This window comes from Mytilus galloprovincialis, chromosome 3, assembly GCF_965363235.1.
Source record: "Mytilus galloprovincialis chromosome 3, xbMytGall1.hap1.1, whole genome shotgun sequence".
Classification (NCBI taxonomy): Eukaryota; Metazoa; Mollusca; class Bivalvia; order Mytilida; family Mytilidae; genus Mytilus; species Mytilus galloprovincialis.
In genome coordinates, this window is record NC_134840.1 from 81,294,908 (window position 1) to 81,309,705 (window position 14,798).

Consider the following 14,798-nt stretch of genomic DNA (forward strand, 5'->3'; position numbering starts at 1 on the left):
GCCACTCTGGGTAGAATTTTTATCAACAAAAAAGTAATCTTAATGAAATATACAATCATTTTCAACATATTTTTCATAAAACACTTACAAATACACAATACTATTAAATAATTTTTTGCACCATTTATCATATATGAATCCCCTTTTCCCTATCACCACTAGTTAATGTCCCTCAATCAATAAATGTTAAATTAAATTGACATTGAATTTCTTTTCAGTTCTAAGACAGATTACCTTAATCCTATGAATACTTGAACAAGAGATCATGATGACACTTAAATGTGTCATCTATCATGTCTATTACAAAAATTATTTTATATAGATATCAACTCAGGTGAAGTCAAATGAAAAATCTGAATTTATATAAGAAAAATTGTCAACTTTTCAAGTATAATTTATAATGATAAACAGACTAAATCAAAAAAAATAAAAACTGAACTTTAAAGTTTGAAATTGATATTAAGGTCGTAGGTCAGACAGACAAATATTCATAACAATACAACATATATACAAATAATTGTTAAACTATTATGAAACATTTGTAAAAATGCATTCAGTACCTTATGTGATTCCAAACAAAATCAAACTATTAAGGATAAGAATTCATGCAAAATTTTGCAAAACTAAGCAATGAAAATTGTATAACCCCCAAAAAATAGAGATGCACCAATTTATATAAATAATGATACAAATGAAAATGCTATGAAAGTTTGAAGAAGAAACAAAATTATTAACATAAGCAAAACTATCTTAATGGTGGCATAAACAAAAACACAATACAAGTTAATTCAATTTCAACTTTGACATTTTTCAATGCAAAAAGTTTTATGTAAAATCATTTCTGACAGAAATGCATACCTACAATGGTATACAATAACATCCATCTTTGATGGATATATTAAAACTATGATGCACAAAAATCTAATACATTAATACAATAAATCACCAAAATTAATGCTGTTTAGCTAGATTTCATGAACAAATGAAAGCACTGTAGATTTCTACAATCACTGTAAGATATCAACTGGAATTTAAGTTTTTAGCTGAATTCATCTTTTCAAGTCTTCTTTGTAAAGCAAGTTGTTTCTTTTTCTCTATTTCCTCCTTGAGAGAATATTTAACTGGACTCACATTTTGAGAACTTGTAATTTTCGTAACATTGGTATTATTACTTATTTTGTTAAAATCGGAAGCCTTATTAGTAATTTTTTTGTCATCAACTGTTTTCTTTATTTCGGAACTCCTTTCAGGATTTTTCTTGTCATCTATATTATCAAATTTCAACTTCTTTCGCATTACAGCATTTTGTTTCTTAAGTTCAATATCTTCGGGAGAACATTTAAAAGGACTTGCATCACATTGACTTTCATTATCTATTTGAGTGTTTGATTCCTGATGTAATTTTAGCTGTTTACGTCTAAGTGCTTCTAGTCGCTTTTTTTCAATATCATCTGGTGAACATTTTAAATGACTTTTATCTGAAGCTGATTTTGTTGGAGTCTTTGAAAAGTTTTTAGAGGTACTTTCGTGATCATCAGTACTTTCTGCCGACTTAACATTTTTTGCCGATTTCTGCTGCAATCGTCTTAATGCTTCCTCTTTCTTATTTTTAATGTCTTCCTGTGAACATTTCAATGGACTTGTTTCACTACCATGTCTTTCTGGTTTAGGTTCTGAAACTGCAAACAAAATAAACAATTTATAAAAAAAATGTTACAAATTCTTTTTAGCAAAGAAAATGTCATTTGCCAAAATCAAAGTAATTACAGTATTAATATCCCTCTGTCTAGATTCCTTGCAAATTTTTTTTGAACTTTAAAAATTGGTCAATGGGCCCAATTTCTTGCCCCCTTGAGGTCATAACAGCTTTTCATCAAGAAATAAGATGCTTATCTTGACAAAGACTGTTTTAAGAACATATCTGCATTGTTTGTTTTCAATTACTTTTTCTGTGTTCTTAATCAGCAAAATTACTTAGTTTTGACATACAGTATATTTTTTTGAGACAATCATTGATATGTTAGAAAAATATTATCCCTTAAGAGGATTGTTTATTTAGATGATGGCCATGGTAAAATATTTAATTGGTTATCCAAGTACTCAAAAATTGCCAATACATTTTTTTTTCAAAATCTTTCAAAACGGGTAAAACTGATTTTTATCAAGTGCCACTTCATAATTCAATATGTTATTACATGATTTCTAAAGTATTTGTTAAGTTTGTCATCATGTATTCATTTTAACATGTCTCGCTCAGTGCGAGAAAGAAATTTTTCTCTAGAGAAAATTGTTCTCTGCAAATTATTGGTTGGAATTTAAATTATGACGTTCAAGTTTTCTTAATTTCTTCTGGATTTCCTATTATGAAGTCATAAAAAAAGACGACCATGCCTGATGACTTTACATATAAAGAACAAAACTTTTTGTAAATTTTTGAAGACGAAGGATAACTTTGTTTCCATATTGTCTTAATACAGATTCCAACAATGTTTCTATTGCATTATGGTATTTCTACATTCTCAACATTCAAATTTTAAATAATTAAAATGCTCAACATGCTTCAAGTTTTTAATCTTAAAATTTAACTCATCACCGGTGGAGAAGTAAATGTATCATAACACCTGACGCAGTGGCAGAATCTATATTTCTAATTTTTTTTTACATACAAAAAAAACAAGAAATAACAACCAATTATGGCTATCCTGATTCTTTTTTTAATCAGTTGCTCTCTTTAGACATATTTTCCAATCTACTCTTACCTGACACTGAAAATGTATTCCCATATTTGTTAGCTGTGTGTTTGTTTATTTGCTTCTCACAGGATGTTTTTTCAACCACTTGTGTCTGTGAAGCATCGCATCCAGAGATATCAAACTTAAGTTGTCTACGTTTTAATGCTGCCCGTCTTTTCTTTTCAATATCCTCTGGCGAGCATTTAAATGCACTTTGAGTAAGTTGTGACTTATTTGGTGTCCTAGGAGTGCATTTGAATGGACTTTCATCCGAAATGGATGGATTGCTACTACTTTTATTTTGCATATCAGAATTCCATTGTTTGTGATTAACGGCTTCCATCTGTTTCTCATCGATGTTTTCATGAGAACATTGAAATGGACTTCCAACTGTTTGTGAACTGGCAAATTTAGGAGGCATGTTTTTAATTGGACTATACTCTGGAAGAGGTTGAGTATTACAAGGCGAAGATAATTTATTTCCTATTTGTGGTTTTTGTTGTTTACGTTTAATAGCCTCAAGTCTTTTCTTTTCAATGTCCTCTGGTGAACATTTAAATGGACTTTTCATTGGCTGAGAACAGGCTGAAGTAGGAGGTGTGCCTTTGAATGGACTGAACTCGGATAGAGAATGGATAGAACCAGACGTCCTAACTTTATCATGTTTATCACCGTTGTCTGTTTTATGTTGTTTGCGTTTAATAGCCTCCAATCGTTTCCATTCAATATCCTCTGGTGAACATTTAAATGGACTTTTGAGAAGTTGACTATTATTTCCAATGGGTGTGTGATGTGAATTTGCAGTTTGCTTAATAATTAAATTTGACTGACTTTTATAGTCTTTTCCTGCTTGAGGAAAAGTCGGTTGCTTATTTTCTGTAGTTTCTTCCTTATCTCCCTTTTTGTCTATGTGGCCTTGAAAATTGACAGAATTGTTGACCTTGCTTGATGGTAATGTGCCTCTAGCATTTGTTGAACTGCATGACTGGGTAGCTATAATGAAATATAAATCTAGATGTTTTATGCAAAACAAGAAGTCATCTTTTATAAAATTCTATTCCTATTTTGAGAATACTGAAAGTTTCATTTATTATAATGGCCAAAAAAAAATACATATGATGATTCCATAAACAGACTATGGATTCATATTGTTAAGTTTTAATTTCTTGAATTATTTAGATATTAGTGAACCACAAAAAGTATTCAACAATTTCTAATTTTGTAATTTGTTAAAAACACAAAGTCAAGACTCAAGGAAAATACAATCAAATGTCTTACTGTTCTGCAGGATGTGCCATTTGATCCAAATTTTCTTTGATTACAAGTGTGTTAATAATAACAAAAGCAAAAGCTGTTGCATAGAATTGATGATAAAATCAAAATCATAATTTTGAAAATGTGTATCAAACAATATCCTGATATATGTAAATGAAATATCTAATGAATAAAATCAGATGATCTAATTCACCGAACCTTTTTTTTTTAAATTTAAACAGTGACCCTTTAAGTGTTTCTGGTAAGTTTATATATTGATATGAATAAGAAATAGTTAAACATTAATGGTTCCAAATTTATTGCATCAGTTGCACATGTTGACAATCCAAGGTTTTTCTAACATTTTTAAAATATATACTTTCATACAAAACTTACATTCTACATCTTCTAATAAAGCTAAAAGTTGAGGTTCTGATAATTCATCATCATCTGACATGAACAAATCTTCACTGGCATTTTCCATTGCATAAGCTAAAAAATAGTTTAAAGCATTAGTTATGTGAAAGTTCATAATCACTATATAAGTTTAAACATTATAACAAGGAATACAATTCATTTGTCTTTATGGGGCCTTCCATAGCTTGCTATATCGAGGGTTTTGCTCATTGCTATAGCTAGTGAATTAACTTATATTCACTAACTTCGTGTCATTTGGATTCTGATGAAAAGATGTCTCATTGACAATCATACCACATCATCCAATTCTTACATTGATAGAAATCTGTGCATTTATTATTTTTTTAATTGACAAGATATATAGAAAAACCATCATTGTACATAGTGACGTTATTAATCAATTTAAAATATATAATTAGTGACTGGAGTTTTTAAGAAATAGACTTATGTTCCATCTCCTAAAAATTTTGACTTTTATAGTTTTACATTTCATCAAATATTCAAATGTGGATGTGTGGGAACATCTCCCAAGAAATCACAATTTTCACCAGAAAGCACAAGAATTTTTACCTGATGCAGAAGATCCAGTTATTGTTTTGCTCCTTGGTGTCCTTGACTTGAATGAATATGATTTTGCTGGTTCTACTGTATGTTCTTTTTTCACAATCACATTACTTTCGTCCTTTGTTTCAACTTTGACCTTGACAGCACCAGTAAGGCCTTTTGATATTGTATTCACAGTTTTGGAAAAGTTCCTTGCATTTGAGTCCTGATAATTTTTAGGCTCTTGTTTAACCAATGTGCATGAGTTCTTCATAGTGTCCACAGAGTTTTTTTGGTTTGGTCTACTAGAATTCAAACATTTCTGCTCAAATTTCTTTGAATTATCTTTTGAAATTTGACTAGATAAATTAGCACCACTACTTGTTTGTTTTCTAACCTCTGAAGTTTTTAAATTTGAACACATTAAAGTTTGAGCACTTGAATTTGCATGATTATTGTCATAGTTTATTTTAGCTTGACTAGCCAACATTTTGGAATTTGGAACCTTTTGCCTGATTAAAACTGAAGTTCCAGCTCCTGACTTTGTCTGAGGATCATCATGGAAAAAACTTAAAGCATCATCAACATGATCAGTTTTGTTACTTCCTGTACAAACTGGTACCTGACTGTCTAAAATTTCATCTGGTTCCACAAGTTGACACAGAAGATCATCTGAAAGACTGGTATCAAATGCTCCACTAGTTCTGCGAGAACTTGGTGACTGCAAGCACACAGTTTCCTTTAAATGTTGGAGACTTACATCCTTCACCTTTCCAGGAATAACAGTGCTTGCTACTGTTTTTACAATGTTCCTATTGGACAATCTAACAACAGATGAAATAGGCTTTGAAGTGGTAACAAAACTAGATCTAGTTGAGAATGATGTACATGTTGAAATTTTATATGCACTTTGTGTTGATGTCACTGAGCACTGACTTGAGACAGTTGATTTTAATGAAGGCACTTCACCATGATTAGAATTGCTCAGTCTATATGATTGTTTTGAAGTAAGGCACTGACTGACAGTTCCAGGTTTAGCCATAGTAAAACTGGGTTTAGAATTGTAGAACGTGTAAGATTTTGTTGATGCAGTAACATTTTCCTTACAAACACTTATCACATTAGGTTTTGTTGTACAAACATTAGTAGAAACTTGAGTAGAAGACTTGCATGGATTAGATAAAACATTACTAACTTGATAAGAAGTGCTATATACACTACTTCCTTTCGTTGAAATAACAGACGGTTTTGAAGTAACTGTTGAAAATTGTTTTGACACAATTGTATTATTTTGTTTCGATGTTAAGACACAAGATGTCGTATTGACAGGTCTACCAGCTTTACTCTGTACAGCATAGTTGTAATTCTTCTCCTGGGATTTTTGATATTCATGTCTGTCATTGAAGCTCTTGTGTTTTTTAAAGGGTGAAGCTTTAGCAGTAACCCTTGTTAATCTTGATGTTGAGAGACCAGGTTTAACAGTTGAAAGACTAGGTTGAACAGATTTCTGATTTTCAACATATTTTCCTAATTTAACAGGTGGTTCATCACTTTTACGAGTTTCCATTTTTCTTTTTTGACATTTTGGTTCTACCTGTAATTGAGTTGCTTTAATAATAAATGAATCATCCTCGAAGAGATCGTCATCGCTCCAACTGTCATTATCGTTATTGTTTCCAGATGTTTCATCAAATAAGTCCTTGGATTCATCTCCCACTGAAAGTGACCTGAAATGATAACATATAAAAAGATTGATTATTTTACCTATCTTTTCTGAATTCGTTTAGAAAGCCTTTAAAAATAAATGTTTTTCTTTAGTCATCACAAAAACTAAACAGTCTTTTATGCACGATAATGAAGCCTTCCTTACAGGCATGTACATTTTCTAATAATTTCATACACCAATTACAGTATAGCTTATGCTTATAGTATCTAAGAAACAGACCTAACAACAAAAAGTAAACTTGACCAACAGATAATAAAACTGTGTCAAAAAGGTCAGATGAACATTGGCATTTGCACATGCAATGATGTACACCTTGCAATAATTCCAAAATTAACCAATAAAAAAATGACAATACAGGCAAGATGTGCCAACTCTGAGTCTCTTCATGTTGAGTTTCCAATTATTCCATAAACAAGTGAGAAAATATGAACAATCAGACAAACAAATAAGGTGAATGCAATTTAGCAACAACTTTTAGTGCATGGGTAGAATAAATTGACAAATATACTTTCCAACTAGAGGTATTATATAGTGGTTATTCCCCTTCAATCTTTTAACAGCATAAAAAGACAGTCAAATTTATGTTCAAAGACAAACAAACTTACCTTTTCCTACGATCCTTCTTTTCATTTCCTTCATTATCTGAAGAAAAAAAAGCGAATTATGATTATTAAGTTAAATAAAATTAAAACTTAAACATTCATATTGACAGACAGAATATATATGAGGTGGGAGCATGAATGGAACAGCCCAAACAAATTGTTTAGAGGACTTTCACATATGTGCATTTCCCCCTACATATATATCCTATTTCACAGTTAGAGTCAATGTTCAATGATATTATTTACAACAATTAACCTAATTCTTGTTAAAATTCTCCTATTTCAAATAAAAATTGTATACTGCCAATGTCCATTATGTATTTCATTCTCAAATACTGTAAAATCATTAACTTTTGCAAAATTGTTTTTATTGCAAAAATTGCTATCAGAATGGTTACAAAAATATAAACTCATATTGTTTTTTTATATTATTATTTGGATACAGCATTTTCTAAAAAATATAAATTATCTCCCCTTACATACCTTCACATTTTTCCAAAACATGCTGTAACTTTTCTAACAAAGCTTCAGGTGCACCATCATTTCCTTTCTTAGATTTGACAGATTTTGACTTGGTTTTATTTTTCTTTCTTCTATCTCTGAAAAATATAAAAATAAATTTTAAGTATCAAAATTTTTATCAAAACAAATATGTGTACAAATTTAAAATTTAAATTCATGGAATAATGTCACTGCAGTCTCTTTTTTAGTTCAAAGTTACAAATTAAATAAACAAATAATGTAACAATGAAAACAAACCAGAAATGTCCTCACAACAATTTTTACAAGAAATGTAATAATTGCAAAATTTTACTAGATGCTGAATACTTATGGCTAAACACTGTAGGGGGTCTCATTGGGGGGTTCCGATCCCGGATCCCGCTTACTGTTTTGTCAGATTCCCGTATCCCGCTTACACTATGTACGTAAGCAATTCTAGTTTTTTTGTCATTTCCCGGGTCCCGCTAGACCTCATTTCCCGTTTTCACGACACAATAATATGACTTTCACGTGTCACGCTTACAAAAAATCGGCAATCCCGCGTCACGCTTAGACCCCAAAGAGACCCACACTGTAGTACCTGTTTGGTTGAGGATCTGGTAGATTGTTATTACTAAAGCAGTTTCCATCATTTATCCATAATCCCAACAAAGGAGTTGTACTGGATTCTGGTTTTTCCTCGTGTAAATCCTACAAAATTACAAATATAGATCACAACATAAGCAGAAGCTCAGATTTTTTATTTTTTATTTTTAAAGAATGAAATATCTGAACCATTTTTATGACCAAGCCATTTAGAAACAAAACCTAAACTATCACCATACACTATTCAATAGAGTAAATTCAATTTTTTTGTGCATACCAATAGGCTATTTGCCAATTCCTGTAATTGACCCTTTTATTGGAGATCCCTAAAAAAGTTGTCTCCCTTATGAGGGACATTAATTTTTATTTACAATGGAGAGCAGCTAGCAGAAAGAGCAAATATACCTGTGCGTAATGTGAGTAATTTATAAGGTTTTCAAATCTTTTAATAACATTAATCTGTTGTTTAACTAAATACTTTTCACATCAGAAATTATTTTTCGTGAAAAATTTGTTAAACCGCCGATACATCAGTTTCAATTCATCATGCTTTGCATTGGCTAAAGCCAATTTTGTCCGGTTTGGAACCAGTCTACAATTGACAAAGGAAAGTAATTTGTTTAAAAAGTGTGTAATAACAGAATCAAATCGGTAATTGGCAAATGGACTATTTTTGTGGATTGAGAAAAAAACTGTTTAATTGAGTATACATGTACTTGATTTTGAAGTTTTATAAATGTCTATGTAAGCCTATGGAAAATTTATTCTCTGTTGAAAAATTTATTCAGGATCTACCAATTAAATTCACAAAATTGGTAATGATATTCCTAGAATAACAAGTATTCTGTGAGTATTGCATTGCAATACATAGTCCCCTACGGATTAAAAATTCATTGTAATGGAACGAAATTCTAATTTAATCTATAACTTGTCATGGTGTAAACTACATAAAATAACAAACAAACCTACCACTAAATTTTTCAAACAATTTACTAAAGAAAAGGAAAAAAAAAAACAAAATGTCATTTATCTTTATACAATGTCTATTACAAATAAAAAAAAAAAGAGTTATTTCCCATTAAACAGAAATCAAGCAATAAGCGTTTCATCAAAAAATTAGTTCTAGGGAAAGTGAAAAAAATAATTAATTCCCCTTTGAACAGAAATCTAGTAACTTATAAGTATTTCATAGACAAAATTAATTCTAGGGAAAGGTCTTTAACTGAACAAAAGAGAAAAGCTAAATTCGTGAAAAACGAACTTGACCTGAAACTAGGCATGATAAAACAATACACTAAATATCAAATTAATACAGTCCATTCCACTTAATAGCATACCGCTTAATAGCATAATTCGGTTAATTGCATAGTTTTCTCCTGCACAAAACCATTTCCCATTCATCTAATGTTAAATTGTCTGGTTATATGCAAAGCTCTACAAGTGGCCTTTCGTAGGCATAGAAAATTATTGCTGTCTATTTATGCTTAGTTAGAACTGACGAGATTTTTTGACTGGAAACGGCAATTGGGTAAGTATATTTTCTTGAATGCATCCTTATTTTCGTTATTATTTTGTGTTACTTAAATAAAGTTTTAAAACAGTTTCTTTCTTGTTTATATTATGGAAATTGATTTAAAAATTAACCTCAATGTCTACACAGGTAAAGTTTCCCATGTTCTATTTTAAACCTCGAGGTCATAAAAATGTAAAACAGATAATTGTTGTAAAAACACTGACCATTCTATCTCAAAGGGTGTGAATAATTGATTTGATTTAAACAATTATCCATAGATTACATTTGAGGTGTATTTTAAAAACAATAACTCCTGCTAATTATCGATCATACCAAATGTGAACTCTAGTAATTGGGCTTGGGGTGATCTGTATTAATGTTAAATATTATAGGGCATTTATACATTTATATGGTTAAAGAATCTTCAAGCATGTAGAAAAAAGTCTGGAAAACTGACAGATGGACAAACGGACAGAGTGCAAACCTAAATAATAATGAACTCAGAATACTTACCTTCTTATCATTTTTTTTTAAGGAGAAACTCATCTTTAAAACAAATATTTAATTTAGGGTAAATAGTTTTCCTTGCAAATAGACAATGAACACTTACGTTGGAATGGAAAATGGTCAATTGATAAACTAAAATGTTACCTTATGATACTTTAGGTGCCAGACCTGTAATTCACAGACTCAATTTAGAACATATGTACATGTAATAGTAGCCTTTTCCTAACCAAAATAAGTGCTTTTCATGTAATTGTTTCCTAAACTTAACAAATAAATTTGCAGCAATGAAAGTTTTGGTGAAAGAGAAAAATGTTTAGACCATTTTGAGAAAAATTTACTCCCAAGATTTTGCATTAAAAATTGAGATTCAGAATGAATGTACTCATTTTAGATTTCAAGAATACCAGGGGTTATTTTTAGCAACAGTTGACTTCCGAACTTTGTGTATTACTACATGATTTTAAACAATTGTTGAAAATTGGCATATAGAAGGGTGATACATGTACAATTCATGATCTGGTTTTTATGAAGTTGAACTTACTTTTCCCGAGGGTATCACAAGCCCAGTAGTCAGCACTTTTTGTGCTGACATGAATTGTCATTGATATAGTTATATTTATAAATTTACCGTTTACAAATTTTGGAATTTCTTGAAATACTAAGGATTTTCTACCTCAGGCATAGATTACCTTAGCTGTATTTGGCAAAACTTTTATGAATTTTGGTCCTCAATGCTTATCAACTTCGTAATTTATTTGGCCTTTTTAACTTTTTTGGATTTGAGCGTCATTGATGAGTCTTTTGTAGACAAAACGCACATCTGGCATATATACTAAATTTAGTCCTGGTATCTATGATGAGTTTATCTACAATCACTGGGTCGATGCCACTGCTGGTGGAGATTTATTTCCCAGAGGGTATCACAAGCCCAGTAGTCAGCACTATTTGTGCTGACATGAATTGTCATTGATATAGTTATATTTATAAATTTACTGTTTACAAATTTTGGAATTTCTTGAAATACTAAGGATTTTCTACCTCAGGTATAGATTACCTGAGCTGTATTTGGCAAAACTTTTATAAATTTTGGTCCTCAATGCTCTTCAACTTCGTACTTTATTTGGCCTTTTTAACTTTTTTTGGATTCTAGCGTCATTGATGAGTCTTTTGTAGACGAAACACGCGTCTGGCGTATATACTAAATTTAGTCCTGGTATCTATGATGAGTTTATTTACAGTAAAATATTAAGAAAGATGTGAAAATTAAAAAAATCATTTGTTTATATAGTTTTTTTGATTTGATGGTCTGACACCTTTACTTCACATACCTCTGTATTAACATGGAGCTGAGTAATAATGTCCGACACATCACTATAATGTCTCCTTCTTCTGCCTGAAAAAAAATCATCAAATATTACAGAAAATGATTTTACTCCGCTAAGGCAGTTCTTTCTTTAATAGATATAAAGTATATATTACAGTCGATTTCAATGAGTGTGTATATAAGTAAACAAGGAAATATCTTTGGTTAGCTTGCTTGCTAGATAATCCGTGAAGTCATTGTTAGGTCATGTACACTTCCCTCTTTTAGGAGTAGACTAGTTTGACAGATAACCAATCTATCTGTATGTAGGACTATGCTACTTCGAAAGGAGGTTAGTATATATACCTATAAACCTAACAATGACTGCATGGTTCAGCTAGCAAGCAAGCTAACCAAATATTTTACCTGTAGCTACACACTTATTGAAATCAGCTGTAATATACAGTTGATTATTGTTGGGCAATCAAACTATGATTGAATATAAAAAAATAATCAGAATTATAATTCCCCACCCTCCCTGCAATAGCATTAAGAAAGTTATTAAACCTTTGCATACATATGTACATAAATACAATGTAGGTGTTCTGTAAAAAAAATAAGGAGATGTGGTATAACTGTAATTTTTTCTTCTTCATCATTTATTACAAATCCTTCACATATAATCAGAAACGTAGTTGTCTCATTGACAATCATACTGTTTTCTATTTACTGTGGAGAGATTAATTATTATTTGTTGGATACCAATATTTGTTAATTTGGTGATTAAAGGTGAATTATGAATTCAAATGTTCTATGAAGTCTAGATTTTCTGTATATGCTGTTTGCAAATTTTAGCAAAAAATATGAAATTAAACATGTTAATAAATATCCATGAAAAATCATTTTTTTTCTCTATCAATTTTTTTTTTTGATACCCAGGAAAACAGTTTAATCCACAGCATGTGATGTAAATAAACTAATATACTTTTTCTCAAGAAGTTAACAGCATCTGGTGATCTACAATCCCAACCAACGTCTTGCTGTGGGTCAAAATGTTGTGAACAGATTAATAAATCCTCCTTGTATGGTGTATTTTCCGTAAATGAATAAGTCTTGCTGCTCTTAGGGGTGGCTATTTCTGCTGCAGGTTGACCTAAAATAAAACCAAAATTGAGAGAATTTCTAAATTAATACATTGTCCTCCTTAGCACTACCCTTCTACATGTACATTTATAATTAATGTTCTGAGCATAATTTCTTGAAAAATTTACCCACTGAAAAAAATCAACTGATCTTGATCCATGTGTCTGCTTAATGCTACATGTATATCATTAATATAAGAGGACTGAAAATTCATTGTAATGACAGGAATCTCTCCTCAGATGAGTGCAAAAGTCCTGGACTATTGAAAATCAGAAAATGAAAAAAAAACATTACCTGAAGATAATGTTTCTTTGTTTGCATTGAAAAAAAACGTAAAAATTGGGTGCAAACGAAACCAAGCTGTCAAAAGGGTAGGATGAGAATGTGTTGTGGGAGTGAACAGACCTGATACCTTAAAAAAGATTAGATTTGAGTGCACCTGCAAGATTTAAACTCACAACCTTAGTTGTCACATGCTAGTGATAAAGCAGTTACAATGCTTCTCCAATAAATTTATATATGTTATACTTCTTAAATGATTTGCATATCTATAAATACTTGAATTGGATTGGTCGATTAGAAGTTACTTTCGTAATCTATTCATGCGTGATACACAAGCTTGCAGGGCTCACAGGATTTTCAGCAAATTGAGATTAAAAAACAAATGCATAACGTCATACGAATGAAAACTTTCATTGGAAAGATAAATCGTTACTTGAACACTTCAAATTCGGATAATATCTCATTAAAATGTTGTTTTGGAGGTAGGTGCTATTTTATTTTAGATTCCATCGAATTTTTCAAACATTTATGGATTTTAGAAAGTCAATATGGCGCCCAACTCCTTAGTTACGACATGTCAGTTGTGCATTTGATTGTTGTTATGGTAGCGTTTACACAACAAATTGTGAATTAAAAATCGCGATTATTTGGTTTAAAAATTATAAGGATTAAACACATTTTTTCAAGAGGTTATTGATGTAATATTAAAATTGCCAATGGTAATAGGGAATATGTCAGAGTCTCAGAGACAACAGGCCGACCAAAGAGCAGATACATGTAACAGTCAAAAGGCCCCAATGAGTCTTCAATGTAGAGAGAAAGAATTATATATTTAGAATTTAGATATATTTGTATTATATAAATGTCATTCAGTTATATATATGTTTTTACAGAATTGTACAAGTGATGTCCAGAAACGCCTTTATGTTAGCTAGTTCCAAATTGAATACTTTAGTTAAAAGACGAGGCCCATTTCGTCACAGGTGAGCCTCAGCTGGCCCCTAAATAAAATTGTGAACTAATTCAGTGAAAATGGACATCATACCAAGGGGGGTGGTTACTATTTGCCAGGTATACTATCAATACTTTAATATGCATAACCGTAGCCAGGGGGTTTGGACTTTGGACTAACCTCCCCTTGAAAACAAATAAGCACTGTTAGTCAACATTCCGTTCGAATTGTGGCTGTTAACGTCGAGTTCGTGAGTCCAAATACCCCCCCCCCCACTCCCTTGGAAATTCCTGGCTACCGGCCTGGATAGTAAACCGGCAAATAGTAAAAACTCCTATACCTAAACCTATAAAGTCCTCTAACATTCATTATCATACCGATTGAACTCTGTTGTTGACATATTGAAGGCGATTCAAGAATAACTGGTAACTGTTGTTTTTTTGGTGAAACAGTTTTATGCAAAATCTCTATACTCTGATTTTGTAAACTTATGGTCTTTTCAGACTCGGGGACACTCTTCGACTTCGCATTACGTCTTCTTGAAAGTTTGTTGCCTGTTGCGTTCCTAGAAGAACGTCTCAACTCTATATTGGTTTGTTCAATTGCATCTGGGTGTTGACTCTTCATTACTACATTGTAGGCAACAAATGTTTACGATTATTTTCCACCGCTCCAAAATCGTAAGTTTAACCGGAAGTTGTGTCTCGTAACCAAATCGAGGCAAAGTACAATGTAAAT

General features: G+C 31.2%; 1 protein-coding gene across 2 annotated transcripts; it reads right to left on the reverse strand.

The window, feature by feature from the left end:
* Nucleotides 1-892: 892 nt before the first annotated feature.
* LOC143069101 (uncharacterized) lies at nt 893-14,790 on the reverse strand. 2 transcript variants are annotated; one of them, XM_076243558.1, is made up of 10 exons: nt 14,438-14,790; nt 12,669-12,836; nt 11,709-11,773; nt 8,356-8,465; nt 7,758-7,873; nt 7,278-7,314; nt 4,974-6,673; nt 4,383-4,478; nt 2,760-3,725; nt 893-1,679 (listed from the first exon to the last, which is right to left on the reverse strand). In XM_076243558.1, the coding sequence occupies exons 1-10, from the start codon at nt 14,685-14,687 to the stop codon at nt 1,021-1,023; spliced, it is 4,167 nt and encodes a 1,388-aa protein (XP_076099673.1). In that variant the 5' UTR covers nt 14,688-14,790; the 3' UTR covers nt 893-1,020. The 2 variants fall into 2 exon arrangements, with proteins under 2 accessions (XP_076099673.1, XP_076099674.1); XM_076243559.1 differs by having other exon boundaries at nt 895-1,679; nt 3,564-3,725; nt 14,438-14,789.
* Between the last annotated feature and the right edge of the window lie 8 nt (nt 14,791-14,798).

Excerpts from the sequence above, each read along its gene's own strand:
- LOC143069101 (XM_076243558.1), bottom strand. The coding sequence starts at position 14,687 with ATGAAGAGTCAACACCCAGATGCAATTGAACAAACCAATATAGAGTTG. Across the intron at positions 4,479-4,973 it reads AACTGGATCTTCTGCATCAG|CTTATGCAATGGAAAATGCC; the intron begins GTAAAAATTCTT and ends ACTATTTTTTAG. Across the intron at positions 1,680-2,759 it reads GAATACATTTTCAGTGTCAG|TTTCAGAACCTAAACCAGAA; the intron begins GTAAGAGTAGAT and ends TTTTGTTTGCAG.